Source organism: Apus apus, chromosome 1, assembly GCF_020740795.1.
Source record: "Apus apus isolate bApuApu2 chromosome 1, bApuApu2.pri.cur, whole genome shotgun sequence".
In the NCBI taxonomy this organism is placed as follows: domain Eukaryota; kingdom Metazoa; phylum Chordata; class Aves; order Apodiformes; family Apodidae; genus Apus; species Apus apus.
In genome coordinates, this window is record NC_067282.1 from 70,768,423 (window position 1) to 70,786,749 (window position 18,327).

At 39.6% G+C, this 18,327-nt stretch overlaps 1 protein-coding gene across 2 annotated transcripts in view; it reads right to left on the reverse strand.

The window, feature by feature from the left end:
* Positions 1-18,327, reverse strand: part of GSK3B (glycogen synthase kinase 3 beta) — a 153,717-nt gene that overhangs the window by 46,246 nt on the left and 89,144 nt on the right. For both annotated transcript variants that reach the window (XM_051615268.1, XM_051615257.1), the window contains exons 4-6: positions 8,089-8,199; positions 5,004-5,134; positions 3,146-3,252 (exon numbers count right to left, since the gene is read on the reverse strand). In XM_051615268.1, coding sequence (XP_051471228.1) covers positions 3,146-3,252; positions 5,004-5,134; positions 8,089-8,199 — 349 coding nt within the window. The remainder of the gene's footprint in view (positions 1-3,145; positions 3,253-5,003; positions 5,135-8,088; positions 8,200-18,327) is intronic.

Here is an 18,327-nt window from a genome sequence, read left to right on the forward strand (position 1 = left end):
ATCAAAACCCTGGAAGTTAAAAGTCAGTTTACAGTTCTGTTGTGACACCCAGGATGAAAAGACATCCTGGAAACAACTTCATTTCTGCTACACTGAAAAGCAAGTAACTTTGCAAGGACAAACTTGTATATTAAAAGAGTCTAGACGAAGCCAGACAGCCTAATGCAACTCCTGGTTACAGTGCTAAACAAGACAACTAGCTACTGAAATGGTCATGATGGAGGTTGTCAGTCTTGGGCCACCACAGTGTCACTGCTTATGTTTAAAAAGCACTACTTGTTCAGAAATACTTCCAATAATTAGTTTTATTTTATTACTTCCAATAATTACAATTTTATTGCAGCATTGTAAGCTCTGTGTTAACGTTACCCAACAAGAAAAACCTTAGAAAACACCTGAATGCCTCACAGATAACATACAAAAAAGTTCTACTTAAACCACTTTTTATTCTTCATTTCTTTTATTTTTAATGTAGTTTTAAGATGGTGTATCTAAACAGAAGCGGGAAGATCCCTACCTTACATTTAAGCTCAGTTTTTCTTACAACACACGCAAGTGGATTCTTATATAGAGAAAAAGACTTTATAGAGGGAAAGGCTACTGTGCTAACAATTCAGAAGAAAACAAGAACTAAAAAACACAAGCATGTCTATATTAAAAGCAAAGAGTTTAAAATGCAGTATTACAATACTGAACCATTTCACAGTTCCCTGTACTTGGGAGGTCTGGATAAAGTACTGACAATTAAATCTTCCTTCTTCTATCCTTTTAAGAAACCTACCTGTGCTTGTTTGTTGGTGCACAAATAATGCTGGTTGAGTTTGCATGAGCAATCCTATGTGAAATAGGGAAGAATTTTCACTAAGTGCTGTAGCTGCCTATCTAGCAAGAACTAAGGAATTCTGTGGTATTTAGTACCACTGGTAACAGCAGCATTACAAACCCCTGGATTTTCTTATATATTAACAGAACACAGAAGCTGCAAAGTAAGTTGTAAAAAGCATTTATCACTTCTCAGCTCTCAAATGCAGATTCTCTTGAGAAAGAAGTGGAGGGAGAAAATAATAGGAAGGAAAGAGTATCTGCTGAACTTAATTTTTAAGCTATTCTGTGCAAGTTTCAGAAAAGGGCCTTGGGGGGACATGGGTTTTTTGAGGGAACATGAGAAAGTCTGAACCATGACTGAAATTCATTATGTTTTTGGCAAGTGGCAAATGGACTCCTCACTTTAGAATTATATTTTTATTAGAACTATTTTAGAGATCAGGAGTGGAAAAGGCTGCCCAGGGAGGCGGTGGAGTCACCATCCCTGGAAGCATTTAAAAGAAATGTAGATACAAATAAATGTAGATATAGTGCTTAGTGACGTGATTTAAGCACTGAATGGGTAAATCAGGTTATGGTAGGGGGATTTAGGTTATGGTTGGACTTGATGATCTTCAAGGTCCCTTCCAACCAGGATGATTCTATGATAAGAAAACAAAAATGGGAAAAGCAACTTCAAAAAGGTTCTGCAAGAAATGACATTAAAGTCACTATGCAGTTAGAGCAAGAGACATTTTACAGGCTTATCTATAAAGCAGTCTCTTCTGGTGATGCCTAAAATACTTGTTTTATGCAGCTATCCTCTGAAACAAGTTGTCTCAGCACACTCTGATAACACAGCTGAGCCAATCTGTTAGCTCTCAGCTGACAAGATGTCAACCAGGAGCAGCTGCCGTAATCTCACTCACAAGCTCCCACCACTTGGCTTTCACCTGGGCTCTGCTGCTTATCAGACTACACAGTAATGCAGATTCAACTCACTAATGCAGTAGAAAGTTAACCTAACTGAAAGTCTCTTATCAGTTGAGACTGATCTGGCATATTAAGCAGCCAACCATGAGAGCTAGAGTATGCAGGGACAAGAAGGAGTAGGGCTGGGGCTGCCACTTTTGGCAGCATCCAACCATTAAATAAGTTCTGCTCTTTTATCTTTATTGTGCCATTAGTTTCCATAGACTTCTTATAGTTCTGCCTCTTTTTTTTCTACTAGGGAGATACACAAGTGTTGCTACAATACATACGGAAGAATAACTAACAGGAAAAAAATTAGTGAGAGCAGGTAAATCTTCAGGAATGTTTCCAGTTTCGAAGAACTGCAGAGTTGAAAGGAACCCACCAGCCACTGAGTTGGAACATGCTAACTTTAAACATACTTTAACTGGTTATAAATATATTCTGCCAAGACTTGATAGTGATCTCCAAATCTTTTTGGACATATTAAGCCTTGCCTAAGCAACTCAAGCCTATAAGCAAGGAAAATGCTTAGCACAATAGTGGGGAACTCCAGAGCCAAATCCCATCTCTTTAGCACTAGTACTCAAAAGCAGCCCTGGGAATATCTTGACTAAAAATCTGAAGAAGTTACTCACAAGCAGCTGACAGATAGCGGTTCATTTTTTTACTTCTCTTCTTGTTATTCACTTACAGGACTCCATGGTAAGAAAACCTGGAGTTTCTGTCCTTTACAAAAACCCCAGCTTCCCTAACATTTTCATGTTTTCATCATACAGTTATGTGCCAGGTAATAGACACAAGTCTTCTTTGTGTTCAAAATTAGTGACTGAAGGACAGTAAAAGTTAACAGAATAAGGTGAGTCAAAAAGATTGTCTTACACAACATATTGTCAAGAGAGTTTAAAGCCAATCATTAGGCCACATTTTCCCTCCCACTAAAAACACTTTACTAAAAAGCCAAGTAAAAAAGTTACAATTATTTATGTCTAAATCATAGCATATCAGAAGCAGTAGTTGATATTTCCATAGTAATTCTTTACAGTTATTTTAAGTCCTCACAATGCTTTTTCAGCTTCAAATCTCATACCTGTGTTTAAAATAAATAGCAAAATTACTTGGAAACCTGGGAAATGTTTTGTTTGAAATGGTATTTCCCCCATACACTAAAAAAGCCCCTTCCCTAATATCATTGACTCTGAAATCTCCAAAGGCACAGAAATCAGAGCAGCCATCTACAAAATGCGTGCATTTAATTAAGAAATTGTACCTAACCTTTTGCAGTAAAATTCTGCCTCTGGAGATTATATCCAAGATCTTTGGAAATCTTTACATTTATCTACAGATTTAAACAAATACAGATACCTACCTATACTGGAGGTATAATCGGTGGCTCCAAAGATCAACTCTGGTGCCCTGTAGTACCGAGAGCAGATGTATGAGACATTAGGTTCTCCACGAACCAGCTGTTTTGCACTGAAAAAGAAACAAAATAATAATATTTCAGTACTGGATAGTTTTACAATATTGCAGTGCAGACCAACATTAAGCTTTGGCACTCTTCACCCACCCTCAATTCTTAAATGCTCAAGTACCGCGTTCTTCTAAGCTGATGCAAGCCATAGACTCCATGAAATCAGCCAAATCCATTAAGCAGCTACCTCATACTGGACATAGCAAAGGAAAGTCCGACTACAATCTAGGTGTTAAAAGAGTGGGATTTTTGGCTGGAAGCTGTCTTTCGTCAGGTACAAAGGTTTGTTTAGAAAGAAAAAGAGAACAGAAGATGGTTCAGTCAAACGTAGTTATCTTTAAAAGTTCAAAAGTTCTGGACATGCACCAGAACTGAATGTTTTGTTGGTCGGGGTTTTCTTGTGATTTGTTGTTTTTGTTTTAATTTCTATCAGAATATTCTGGCTCTTTGCCGTTTAAGGGGGTGTGTTATGAGGCAACAAAGGGAAAAAATTTTGCCATTGTAGTCACATGTTCATGTCCACAATTAATATGAAAGGCTTCATTTATACTGCAAGAGATCGGCCACAAAATTTTATCTACAATATTGCCATAACCACTACCTTTGGAAGAACATAAGAAAATAAAGGATCATGAGAGCACACTACATTTGGAGTCTATGGACATACTGTACTTCTTTCTTAACACTAAGCATTAGATGGGAATGAGGTGGAAGACAAAACTGCCCTTTCAGAAATACAAGGTTCACTAAGCAGACCTAAACTCAACAGCATGGCAAAGAAGCCAGACCCAATGTCTCGCCTTCCAGAAAGTCTTTGGGGAAGAAGGACTCCCACCACCCATTTAGCCTGCTTTAGAAAGTGTCAGTTTTGTGTTCTATATAGAAAATACAATCAACAAATTCCTCCTGTTAACACAGAGAAAGTTCCACCTTTTTATGCACTGTTACTTTTGAGTTTCAGTGCAATTCCTATTTTGCTCCAACACCTTTCAGGTAGACCTGAGGAAGAGATTCCCAAACCCACCAGGCATGATGATACACTGCTTGAATAACCATCATCTGACATTCCCTCCCCCTCACTACAGGCAAGTGAATTTAACAACAGCAGCTTCCATGACCTCTCGCATGTATGCCCTAACTATTTTTGTCTGCAAAGTTACAATACAATCTAAAGACTGAACTCTCCTGGAGAGAAATCTGTCTTCTGTCTCAGTGGGGATTACTAAAATATCTGTATCGCTTCTAAAATGGGGCTGGACTTCCAGAGGTGATTTACTTGAACAGATACTGGAAATTAATGTGCCGTTGGAAAGTAGGATACAGACATCCACTAAGAGCTTCAATGAGAAGTGCAGCTTCTGATCTTGAGTTGCTACAGTACTTGAATTGGCATACACACAAGTAGACTAATAAAGTGTAACAAGCCTTTGTAGGTTACTATGCCACTATGCCTGTCTGTTCTTCCCCAAACACATTTCAACCTAATATTTGGTTGTATTTTTCCATGGCACAGTACTTTATGTGATGGCATGCTAATTTTATGTTTCTAATACCTGCATAAATAACAGGCTTTGACTCAACTCATTCCCTCTTGATATCCTTTTCAAGCCTCTCCCTGCCCCCTCTATTAATTCATTTTGAGAGGAAAACAGAGTACTGATAACTTCTCTCTCAAAACAACAAATTCAGTTGCACCCAGATTCACTGTGAAGGAAGTTATTTACACCAGGATTTAGGCTACAGATGCACTTACCTTCCAAAGTCGCAGAGTTTTAGAACAGCTGTATCAGGGTCCAGCAAGAGGTTCTGTGGTTTTATATCCCGGTGGCAGATCCCAAAGGAATGGATATAGGCTAAACTCCGGAACAGCTGATACATGTACAACTGGAAAACAGAAACATTGCCTAAGACACTTTCATAGTCAGAACAGGACAAACAATTAATTTAGCAAAACTTCTTATTAGAAGAAAATCACCCAAAAAAAATCCTACCAAATGCATACTAGCACTATGAAGATGGGTAAGGTAAGATGGGTAAGGCATTCACAGGCCTTCCTGACCCATCCTTTGCCACATATCCACAAGTAGTGTTTAAAATTGTTCATTTGTTCTTTTAAAAACATGCACAATCCAAAAATTTAAAAAATAAGTGTTTCAGCTTCTCAACATTTATGAATAGTAGCAGTAATAAAAAACACACACAAACTGAAGATGTTTCTGTTTGCTTTATAAATCAGCCTCTTCAGAGAAATGAAGCATTCCAGGGTATTAAAACACACAACTAAAAAAATCAAACCAAACCAAAAAACAAACCTGTAAAAAATATGCCCCCCAAAGCCCTGACGAAAGCTCTTTAGCTGATGAAGTTATTAACAACATATTAAATATTGTCCAAGGACCATGGTAATGTCCTGGCCTGTCATCTGAGTCAATCTCCCAGTTTCTCTTGGTGAGGTGACAGACTAACTTCATTTCAAATCTCCAGGCAGAGAGGAAAACAAAATCAACTGTTCAGAATAATTTTATAAACGACACAGCAAACAACTACACTGAGGAAAACTTCTCTCTGTCCTCTTTCCAAGGCTGGCTAACCCCTTAGCAAGGAGGAATAAAGCAAGGGGAGACATTATGAAACCAAGAGCTTCAGGGGGCAAGACTAAATGGCACAGGGAGGATGTCCAGCTGCTGGAGCCACACACTTTCGGATAGTGAAGATAAAGAGCTGATGGACACAGGGCTGTATAGCAAATAAAGTCAAAAAGGCATGGCAAGCCCTGTTTCAAGGTTGACAACAGGCTGCTGGGTTATTTGTCATCTTTATTGTGTCCCCTGCACAGTTCCACTTGCTACAGGCAGGATATTGTCCTGGAAGTGTACCTCCACAGTTTCCATTTCTAAGCACATTCTCCACCTTTAACGGTCTATAAAGCCAGGTGCAATCACTAGATATAGATATTGGGTCACGTTTGTCTCACTTTCACCACTATCTTCGTCCTTACACTTTCTCTCCCCCTTGTTTTTTCTGGTTTGTTTGGTGGGCAAGGTAGAAGTAGGAGGAGAATTGCCTGAATTTTGGCTGTAGGTCTTAAGTTTTTGTATTTGTTTCTGAAAACCATAACTCTGCACAAAGAAAAGCAAACAAACATGTTTTCTGAATTGCCTGTTCTAGACATGTTGAGTAAGTATTGTGTAAGGGTATTGCAAAATAATCCAAAAGATTGCTCTAACTTGAGGAGTCAACACATGGGATTTAGGAAGTATGCCTTTCATCTCCACACAGCAAACCCAAAATTTCTAAGAATTTCTTACAGCATGTTAGAAGTTACAAACAAAAGTTAACAAAAAGATTACTAGAAAAGCTTCCTTGCATTTTTTTTAACAGTTTCTTTGTCACCTGGAGGAGAGCAGCTCTCTGCCTGCCTAGGTATCAACCAGAAGTAAACAAATATGTATGATCTGACCTTTTGTAGCCAAGAAAAACTGTAAAAGCTTTATTGACATCAAGGTAATGTGATCTTTTAAAATACAGGATTATGAGAAAACCTGCCTTGCCAGAAAAACACCAACAGCCTTTCAGGCTACCTGGAATGGGAAGTCCCAATTATCCAGCAAGATGAAAAGAGCTTAAGCAAAATTTTCTCTCAAAGTTTAAGTATGCACCATTTTTCCCAAGTCCCCATAATGCAAAACAATTAGGCCAAGAGTACTGACAAAAGACATAAAAAAATGTATCAAAAGCTAAGCTAACAAATTTTGAGGACAGTATAACCCAAAGACAAGCTTTTCCACCAAGAGACCAAACAGAAAGACCTCGCAGTAGGAATTCTACTGCTGGATGATGAGATTCCAGTTCTGGCTATTGCAGAGACATGCCATTTACAATTTACGTGTATGCAGTTATGGTACAACACTTTTTTTATTAAAATAATTACTGTTTGTAGCTTTCATCTTTATAACTTTCATCTTCTTTCAATCAAAACCAAGCTTTTTCTTAAGCCCACCCTCATGTTCAGCATTTGACTCTTAGAGAGGAGTCTGGATAAAGCAATATGAACCAATAATATTTGTTGCTGATTTCCATTTAATGTTACCTGGATGACATGTTAACAAGTTAATGCCATGTGAAAACATGATCATAGACTAGTGTGTGGATTGAAGTCACCATCAATATATGAAATGGAACTACAAGACCCAGGTGAGTCCCTTGTTTGACAAAAAAACAACAAAAAAAGTTCTATTTATTTTAACCCCTTTGTAAGAGATGACAAAAGATGCAGACAACTTAAGTGAGGTTTTGAGGCTACAATGTGCATACAAACGTCCTACACCACGCAGTTCTTTGAAACGAGTCAATGAGCTCCAAGTGGGAATAAAAATAGGCCTTTCAAGCCCACAACAGAAACACATGAACTTTCACTCATATGTCAGGAAAAGGGGAAGATAACAGATAAGAGAACACAATTCATCCTAACATCCTCTCTTGAGTTTCTGACCTTTGCACTATTGTGTTTTCAACATCTCAGGAAACTGAAGCTGCTAATCTGGCTGGTGTCAGTCTCTAAGCTGCTTAAAAAGCAAAACACTTCCCCCACACTCAGTCTCCCCCATGCATTCTAAGATTTTTGTAAAGCAAGAAATCAAGAGTGTTTGCTTTAAGCCTCTGGCCTCTATCATTCCTTTGCTATAAAAACTAAGAAGTTTATTTTTTTTTTCCTTGCCTCAAGATGTATGAAGCCCTAAAAATTGCAGAAAATGAATTATGTCAGAAAAGATGTATCCACAGAGTCTCTAGTTCCAGTAATATCCTTCTTCATCTAACCACATCTACCAGTTACCTACCTTGACATAAATCATAGGGAGTGTCTGTTTGGCCCGACTATAATGTCTGGCAACTCTGTATACTGTTTCAGGAACGTAGTCCAGCACCAAGTTGAGGTACACCTCATCTTTCTGAAAGAGAATAGAGAAAAAATAGTTTTTAAAAAAATCAGCAACAGATTTGAAGTACAATTACTGCATTCAGAGGAGCCAAGAGGATGAGAAAGCCATGGAAATGTTAAGAACATGTATTCTGTGAGCATGTGAGCTGCCACGAAACTGTTTTTCTGTTAAGCTTTGCACTTGTGCACTAATATTTAAGTCAAACTTATGATTAAGGTCACATTAATTAACATGGTCTCCAACGTAAAGCATTTTTTGGTTATAAATGCTGACAAGGATATAATTGTTCTATCTATTCAATATTTTCATTGGGAGATATTTCAAGGTAATACCCCTCATCATTATCTAAAGCAGTCTATTAACCCATTAGTACTTTACCTGCCAAAGCCCAAGAAGTGCAAATTGAAAAGTCCCAAACTCACAACTATACACACACAAAAAGTTTAAAAATGCTACACCTTTTAGAAATGTTACTTTGATTTTACTGAATTCTTAGCTACTAAGGGATTAATAATACATACTAACAATTCATGAACAGTAAGCCAGCATTAACATTTCTAATAATTTTGTTTACATGCATTTCCATGTTTCAGTTACCTCCAACTTAAACCCTGCTAACCTACTCATGGCAAAACAGAACAAGACAGAAACTAGTACTAGAGTAACACTTTTGATGTCTAGGATCAGGTCTGTGTAAACATAGTACAGAGAAACAACAAAAAGTAGATTTATAATAAGGTATTTTGTTACAGAATACATTAACAAAGGAAAGAAGTAACAAGGAGGAATTAAGTGTCAAAGTACTATAATCAGATAGTGCCTAATTGTGGAAATGAGAATTCAGAAGTAAAACAGGTCTTAAAAAGAGTTCTGATATTTTAATGCAGTCTTCTATGCAAATTCTGCCAGAACTGTGAATACATTTAGTTTTGGGGGCTGGATATAATTAGCTGCATCAACCTGAGAAATTATTTTTGAAAGTTAGATGAATTAACCAGAAGTAACCTCCCCTTGTGCTTGCTTTATTAACAGCTACATCTTTCTATAGAGAAAGACAATACACTAAGACTTTCAGTGGATGGAAACAGTACAGAACTCTCAGGTCTTCAACTTGAGACCCCTGTCAGCTGGTTCATAGCCGATTCACTGGCTATGAATCTTAATACCTGAAACCAAACCTCATTTAGCTACAGCAGTTTAATAACATCACGTCAAGCATGGAGTGTGGTGCGTTGCTCTCACAGGACTCGGTTTTCCTCACCTGTCTCCTGCCTCAGCAAAGAGCAGCAGACTCCAGTGACTAAATACACAGTACATGGTAGCACACAGAAATACACAATTTAGAGTACATCATATGCAAAGCACTGGTGTTTCTGTGTGTTGTTGAAGACTCAATTCAAGATCACTGTTCACCATTACTTGACAAACTTGTATTTTCAGGACATTTTAATAGCTCACCAATACCTCCTAATAGGACAAGTCACATTGCAAGACCCTGCCTACATTACTTTTCCCTACATAAAGACACTATTTTTAAATATCATTGCTTAAATTATGGGGGTAATAGCACCAGCGCTATGCAAATGCCAGTGGCCCACTAACTTCTATCTGTTCTTATGGTAACTCTCCAACATAATCAAGTTGCAGCAGACTTCAAAACCCTGCCTACACTGGTGCTTCTTCCACTTCCATCCAAGTAACTGGGTAACAACATGAGGAAACCTGGAGACCAGGCTGTAGAATGAACTTCTGGATGAAGGGGCAGCTATAAGCAGTGCAGAAGAAAGAGGAGATGGCTCTGGAGCTCCATGGATGTGCAGATGTATGCAAGAAAACAATGTACTTCTATTTTAGCACTTTTGTTTTCGCAACGAGGTAAGTTCTTTCCCTGACTCTCACTTAAAGCCAATAAAAATCCACCACCACTTCTTATGTCAGAGCTTTTAAGTAACAAAATGTAAAATACAGAAAATAAATGCCCTGAAAAATCAAAGTTAGCTTATGCCTGTAAAGCAACCTGTACTCCATGAGAAAAAAGTCTCATCAATATTAATTCTGTTTGATTTGGTGTAGATAAAACCTGATTAACATGTTGAATGCTTGTGTCATGGTTTGGGCCTAACACAACAACAACGAAACAGCCACCTGGCCGCCCACTCAACTCCATCCCCCCTGTCCCACACACACACACACACACACATACACTGTGGGATGGGAAGGACAAAGACCAACTAGAAGCTCATGGGTCGATACAAGGGGCAAGAAGTGTTCTTCACCGATTAAGGTCACAGGCAAAACAGACTCAGGGAAAAATAATAATTTAATTTCACACTCATCAAAAACACACAGGACACAGACAACATGCAGAGCACGGCTTGCATGTGTTACCCCTCCCCTCCCTTCTTCCCGGGTCCAAATCACTTTGTTCCCAGTTTCTCTCCCTCCTTCCCCCCAGCAGCACAGGGGGACAGCGGATGGGGTTTAGAGTCAGCTCACAGGCTGGTGGTTCTTGCTGCTCCTTCCTCCTCAGGAAGAAGGATTCCTTACAGTCCTCCCCTGCTTCCCCATGGGGTCCCTCCCATGGGAGAGAGGCCTCCACGAACCTCTCCTTCATGAGTCCTTCCCACGAGGTCTGGAGCTGCTCCAGCCTGGGCTTCCCACAGAGTCACGGACTCCTTTGGGAACAGGCATCTTCCCTGGTGCCGAGGTCTTCCACAGCTGGATAATCCAATGCAGCAAAATCCAAGTCCACTGGCCAAGTTCTCCCCTCCTGGCGCCTTCAGGGAATGTTCCACCACGTTCCTCCATGAGTGCAGGGGGACAGCTGCCATCTCGCCATGGGTTGCAGGGGAACTTCTGCTTGGGCACCTTCTTCCCCTTCTTCCTCACCAATCACCAGCACCACTCTCCTTCCCCAGCTCAGGTGGTCTTCCACTGCTTGCTCTGCTCAGGTCTTACATCAGTTATTTTCTATGTTAATTGCTGAGCTGCATCTATTGTCTCTCTAGTGGCTCCTTGGCTGGGTTTTGGAGCAGGGGGAGCTTCTCACAGGAGCCACTCCTGGCACCCTTTCCCCGCTACCAAAAAATCCTGCCAAACCAAACCAGCACAACTTGTCTCTTGGAGTATGGGAAAGTCTTATTGGTAACAAGTCAGTGCAAGGAGTACTCCATTACTAAGGTTGAATACTCTCATTCAGAGGATTCATGCTCCATGTATCAAAAAGATATGCATGAGAGATCCGAGTGATGGAATAAAAGAGTAGAAATTGAATTACAGTGATTTTATTCTCCTCTCATAGTACACGTAAAAGAAGATATGTAAACCAGTAATACATGATCATTAAACCCTGTCTACACTACTTAACACTGAGCTTTGAGAATTACAAAACTCTATTTAGTTCAGACTACCTCTGGTTTACTTTCCTGTCGTCCATTTTCATTTTTATGTTATGTTCTGTTGGAAACAGAACAAATTCAATGGCATGGCATGACACAAACACAGAAAGATCAAGGCATCTGAATTGTAGAGAGGGAGGTTTTCCACCTACCCACCAACCTTATGAGTTTTTTTCTATCCAGAACTTCAACAAATTACATGGGTTTTGCATGGTATTCATAGAACCATTTAGGTTTGAAAAGACCCTAAAGAACATTGAGTCCAACCATAAACCTGACTGCCAAGTCCACCACTAAACCATGTCCCTAAGCAGCACATCTACACATCTTATAAATACTTTCAGGGATGGTGACTCCAGCACTCTCCTGGGAAGCCTGTTTCTGTGCCTGACAACCCTTTCAGCGAATAAATTTCTCCTGATATCTGGTCTAGACCCTCCCTAGCACAACTTGACCCCATTTCCTTTCATCTGATCAACTGCCACTTGGGAGAAGAGGCCAACATGCACCTCACTACACCCTCCTTTCAGGTAGTTGTAGAGAGCAGTGAGGTCTCCCCTCAGCCTCTTTCTCTCCTGGCTAAACAAACCCAGTTTCCTCAGATGCTCCTCGTAAGACTTGTTCTCCAGACCCTTCACCAGCTTCACTGCCCTTCTCTGGACTCGCTCCAGCACCTCAATGTCCTTCTTGCAGCATGGGGCCCAGAACTAACCACAGTATTCATGGTGTGGCCTCACCAGTGCTGAGTACAGGGGGACAATCCCTTCCTTTGTCCTGCTGGCCACACTATTCCTGATACAAGCCAGGATGCCATTGGCTGCCTTGGCCACCTGGGCACACTGCTGGCTCATATTCAGCCAGCTGTTGACCAATACCCCCAGGTCCTTTTCCTCTGGGCAGCTTTCCAGCCACTCTTCTCCAAGTCTGTAGCATTGCATGGGGTTGTTGTAACTCAAATGCAGGATCTGTTGCTTGGTCTTGTTGAACCTCATACAATTGCTCCTGTGTAAATGTGTATTGTACCTTATCATCTAGAAGATATGAAGGTGCACAAACACCTTTCTCCCAACCAACAAACAAGTTTTGATGTACCCAGAACTTTAATATGCAACTATAAGGCCAGGCTTAGGTGTTGGCCATGTAAGTAGCAGCATACTTCAGTCTTACAGCAAGAAACAGACACTTCAGAAGTGCTCTAAATCACTACTTTCATGAATTAAAGATGACTCAAGTGTTCTGACCTATCTCCTCCTGATGTAACCTGGCACAAATCTGATAAATGCTCAGAATATGGTTTTCAAGCACCCTCACCCATCTCTGCGAACTGGATGAAAATAACATCCAAATCACCTGGATTCCCTGAACAAGATTCAGCACAAGCTAGAAAGCAGTCATGGCCTGACAAGCTCTAAGGATGATGTAACCTGTTTTGCCTACCTCACGCATTCCTGCCAAACACATATTTTTCCAGTGACCCAGATGTATTGCAATAGGAAACAGGGTTAGCTCGAAGAACTTGCCAAGTGAGAGCAACTGCTTAAGGATCAAGCAGGAGGACAAAGGGTTATCTTTCCATTACAGGAAACCTTTTTTGAACTTCATGATGTATTCCACATGTGACTTGTTTCCACACTGCTGTTTCAAAATTGCTGGGTCAGGAACCAATCAATGTAACCTAACTATCAGGAGCACCTCTGAAACACCTCTGCAGAAAAAAGAAAGGTTCAGAGAAGACTGCATCATACAAATGACAGAAAGCAAACGTAAGATGTGATTAAATAACTCATTCGTCCTTATAGACCTTGAGATTTAATAGATTATTAGCTTCCCTCAGCAACTCAAATGTTTGTGTGCATCCATGTTCTCCCATGCTTCCTGCTTCTGAGGTGATGACAGTGTACTCTTTAAAATTAAAAATGGGAAGGGCAGGAAGCTAAATTCTGAAATACAGGATCAATGCATGTAATTTAAATTCTGACTCCAGCAATGAAGCTCATGTACCTGCAATTTTGTCAAATGTTGAAAACTGCTTTTTGTCAGTTGGCAGGTAAATTCTCAGTTGACAAACACTGCTCCAAAATGAGCCACAGCAAGATAACCATGGCCTTGCCATTGAACCACTCTACACCTCTCAAGAACCAACAATGTGGGCACCATTTCACTTTGGTTGGAAACACTTCATACACATGACTACTAACATTTAATAATACTGCTAATACATAATAATACTATGCCATAATAAAAGGTGTGAGAAAGGCTAGGACACAAAGAGCAAAACATTGCAGCAACTTCATTTTTTTTCTTGGTATCAGAAACTGGAGATAAAACAAGCTGCAAATATAACTACTTTAGCACACAAGCATTACACATTACATAGTTGAAGACTGAGTGAAACTGAAAACATTACTGACACAGGGAAGGCTGCATGGAGGTCTCAAATTCCACTTTTAAAACTCTTCTGCCCTTCAATCCACATAAGGAATCTGTTATAAGCACCATCCAGTAGAGCTTCACTAATGCCGATATAAAGCAACAGCTATTGAATTCAAAGATTCACTCTTCTGAATTGTTCTTTACAGGGAAAGTAAAAATATTCCTTTTCTGTGATCCTCCCACCTTAGCAAACCTAAATTAATCTTAGGTGGTTTCTACCAGCTTGTATTATTTCTTCATAATTAACATATACTACATTTACAGTGTGCATGTATAACACTGCAGTGAAAGTTAGTCACAGTCCAACATGTCCCCTATTTACCACCATGATGACAAAAGCCAGAGAGGCCATGTATGCCAAACACCAAACTGAGGGCAAAAGCTCCTAGAACTTGCATCTAAGGAAAATTTATCTGAGCATCAATTAGCAGAATAAAAAGGTTAAGAATGTATCCTGGGTGCTTTTTCTTCTAGGGTAACTAAATTCACTGGTCAACATTTGGCAAGAATTATGACCACGCTTATTTTGGTTTTTCAGTAACAGTGTGGCAGTGGTTCCAGCATGGTTTGCAGGTGCTTTTTGCTTTAATATTTTTTTATTTACTTTTTGTTTGGTTGGTTGTTTGGTTTTTTTTTAATTCCAGATCATTTAATTGAGCTAGTGTTCAGATGAATTCCAGCTGATCATCTATATGAGCACAACTGAAGAACACACAAGTTTCTTTAACTTTGCATTTGGAGAAATAAATGTGGAACTACACCGAAGAAACTTGCTTTACCTGCCTATTCAAACAAAAAGCACACATAAAAAAAATAAACCTAAAATTAAGGAAAATGCCTCCAGAATGCATTTGTCCGTATTGAAATTATCCCAAGGCATCAGTACTGGGGCTATACAAAGTAAATAAGCCAGTCAAATTACTCAAGAGAATGACATTTTCTTTACCGTATGACAGCACCCCACTAACGCTGTTTCAGAGGTAGGTGCTACATCCAGAGCTCTTATTGACAGGCTGGCAGCTATGCAAGCCTCCTGTCTAAAGCGCACTGAAGAATTTAACTTGGAGCTGGAGAATAAGCAAACTGATTTAAGCATTTCACATGGATTATGCCTTTTTTCAGAGTGTGTTATTTAAACACTGGAAATTGTCAGCATTAGGTAATATACGCGCTTCACCCTGGCTTAGCCATCTAGATTTAGACAACACACAGGTTCAAAGTCACACAATTTTTGCCCTAGATTAATAAAAAAGCCTATTTTACTTTTTCTTAAAGCTACAACCAGCATGTACTTCACACACCCTTATCAAGCACCACAAGAGACCCACCAGTCTTCTCCTATCTCGAAGACTGTCATAGTACCTTAAAGATACAAAGACTTTGGAACTGCTTTCAAAGACAAAGAAAGAATTTGTAGCCTTCCTACTCTTAACTACTGAGTAGCCATGATACACTGGAAAAATTTGAAAATGCAAAAAATGTCATAGCTGAGCTTATTTCTATGAAGGAATGGTGACATCCAGTGGCCATATGTGCCTGTTTTTACTTACAATTTGCAACCACATCTATTTCAAAACAGAGCTGCAGCTGCCATCAAAGTAAAGGAACCATAATCCTAAATGTATAGGTGCAGTTTCACAAAGATAACTTCAGGAGGATATGAGCAATCAGACTCAATTTCAGTGTTTGGGAAAGATACCAATACCAATCTTTGGGAAAGATACCAATACAAATGCTGGACAAAATACCTCCTTTCCTATTCTCTCACTGTTCATGACTGAGTTTGAGAACTTGTCCCAAGACTTCTGTTCCTACACTTACTTGTCAAATTGTTCTCTAATGCTCATTACTCCAACAAAAGAGTCTGATGTAGGAAGGAAGTGCCAACTGAGTCAGCTGTGATGGTAGCATAAGGGCAGAAGTCAAGTATCCCAATATAATTGAGCTTTAAGAACTTTCCTGGGTCTTGTCCTAAGACAGTTGGTTTGCACTGTTTACCTTTGATCACTGAAAGAGTCTAGGTTTTCAGGTAATGCCTTTCTAAGCCTTTCTCCTTCATTAAAAAAATAAGTAAATTTTCTGTTACAGTTTTCCCTTCTAAAGAGAATAATAGTAAAGAAAAAGTCACTCATTAAGAAAGTGTGGGAATCCCTGCTGATTCTTGTTTGTTTATGCCCTGGAAAATCCTTAAGCTTTTAGCTGTACTTCCAGTGAGAAATATTCTACAAAGATGGAAGTAGATGCACAACACCTAAAAGGTGGGACTGATTTGTGATCTTCGACACTAGTATCTGTGAATATTTGAACCATAACTCCTAAGCAGGTCCTGTGCCATAAGCTATTATTCTATTGCAAGATGAAAATTAAGAGATCGTGTCTGGATCACTGGGCTGTCTTGCATACCTTTCCATGAAAACAAAGAGTAGAGTCTTAGGAGATACATTGTTTTTTTGCCTGTACCACTGCCTTCTAGAGACAGTGAGAATTTCTGAACTGGGATAGATCTGTGAAAGCAAACTAAGCAAGATATGACACAATAATGTTCAAACTTTATGCACCCTCAGGGCAAACAATACAAGCTGCTTTCCCAATAACTATCCAACACAGAAAGGTGAGAACAGTGGTTAGAGCTGGTAGAGGAATTACTTGAGAACAGAAGAGTGATTAACCAGTTGTACTGGACTGTTCACTGGTCTAGAAAGAAATCATGGAGCTTCCCATTTCCACTGCACACATCTAGCCACTGCTGCCTACTCTGCTCTTGCAAAGCTCTACTGCAAGCAGACAAAACTGCTATTTCTACCAACACAACCTACTCAAAACCAGAGACTGCTCATAACTACAACTAAGGAAATTCCCAGCATGTTGTAAGCCCTAACAGCAGTTAACTGATAATCATTATCTGATGACTGGTGCCCTTTTTGAAATGAGCTTGGCAGGCCTCAGGCAAGGACTACAGAGAAACCAACATAACAAAACTCCTCATAATTGGCATTAATTGCTCCTTTGTTGACAGCACAGCAGATCTGCCAAGGATTAAATGGATCACAGTGACTAAATTCATCCCTAGTGATGGCCCTTCAGCACATCACTAGGCTGCTGCAAAACATTCACACAGGCTCTGTCAATTCAAAACTGGGCTCAAGGCTCTATCACCTGAATGCTTTGTGCAAGTTTTTGTTGTTTGTTTGTTTTTAAACAAGTTCAATTAAGAAACCAAACCATTCAACTACGAGTATTCCATTTTAACAGGGATTGTCCTTACATGAGGACTCATCTGAACACTCCTGCAAGAAAAGATGGTGATGTTCATACCTCTTTGAATGAAGGTGGAGAATATCTATCTTCCTAACAGGGATATGAACCTGGAGAAACAACAACTGTTCAGCAAAGCCCAAACTTGCAAATCAGCCAGTTGCTCCCTTCTTCCAAATTTCTTCATTGCAGTTTAATACACTGCTGCCAAAGCGCATGTGAGAGTGCACAGCAACTTACAGATGCAGCTCAGCATGAATCTGCTGCATGTTTATTTTAAACCTCTGCATAAATCTATGGGATTAAATTTCCATCCTGAGTCTGCATGGACTTCTGGCTGCATGCCCTTACAGCTAAGGCTAAGTAAGACCAGAAATCAATTAGAGCATGCAAAGGGCCAGCTCAGCCTCCAAAAAAGTGAGCATATTGCCTATTTGTAATCTCTCTGTGCTGTCATATATGCTTTGACTCCTCTGAATACCAAGCCACCCTAAAAAGGAAAGTTACATAACCAGAGATGCAATTACTCAACAAAAACTGTATTTACGTTACTTTTATATGTTTTGATGCAGGAACAAATCTCTCCAGTGACTTCTCTTCCTCTTTTGGGCACAGATATGGATCGACCAGACTATTAAACACTCAAAAACATCCACACAAGAAAACCCAAAAATCACAGTTATGATATACCTAAAATAAAGAGCTAAACCAGAAATACAAAGAGGAAAAAAACCCAGGGAATAGGAACTCATTTCAGGTTTTACACAGCTGAATAATTTTACACAGCAGCCACTGATTTAAGAAGTTAGGCCAGGGAATACTGTTAGCCATGGAGCCAGAGGGATTCTTCTGTCTGCCTTCCCCTTAGGGCATGGCTCAAAAAGTTCTCAGCAGGATTAGGCTAAAAAGGACACATAGCAAGACCATTTTTCCCCCTACTTCAGTAAAACAACATTTACATATGCTAAATGCAAGGCAATCCCTGAAACCAAGGAAAAGCAGCAAAAATCAAACCAGAAATGTACGTCTTTCTAATATGGTCTGAGCCAAC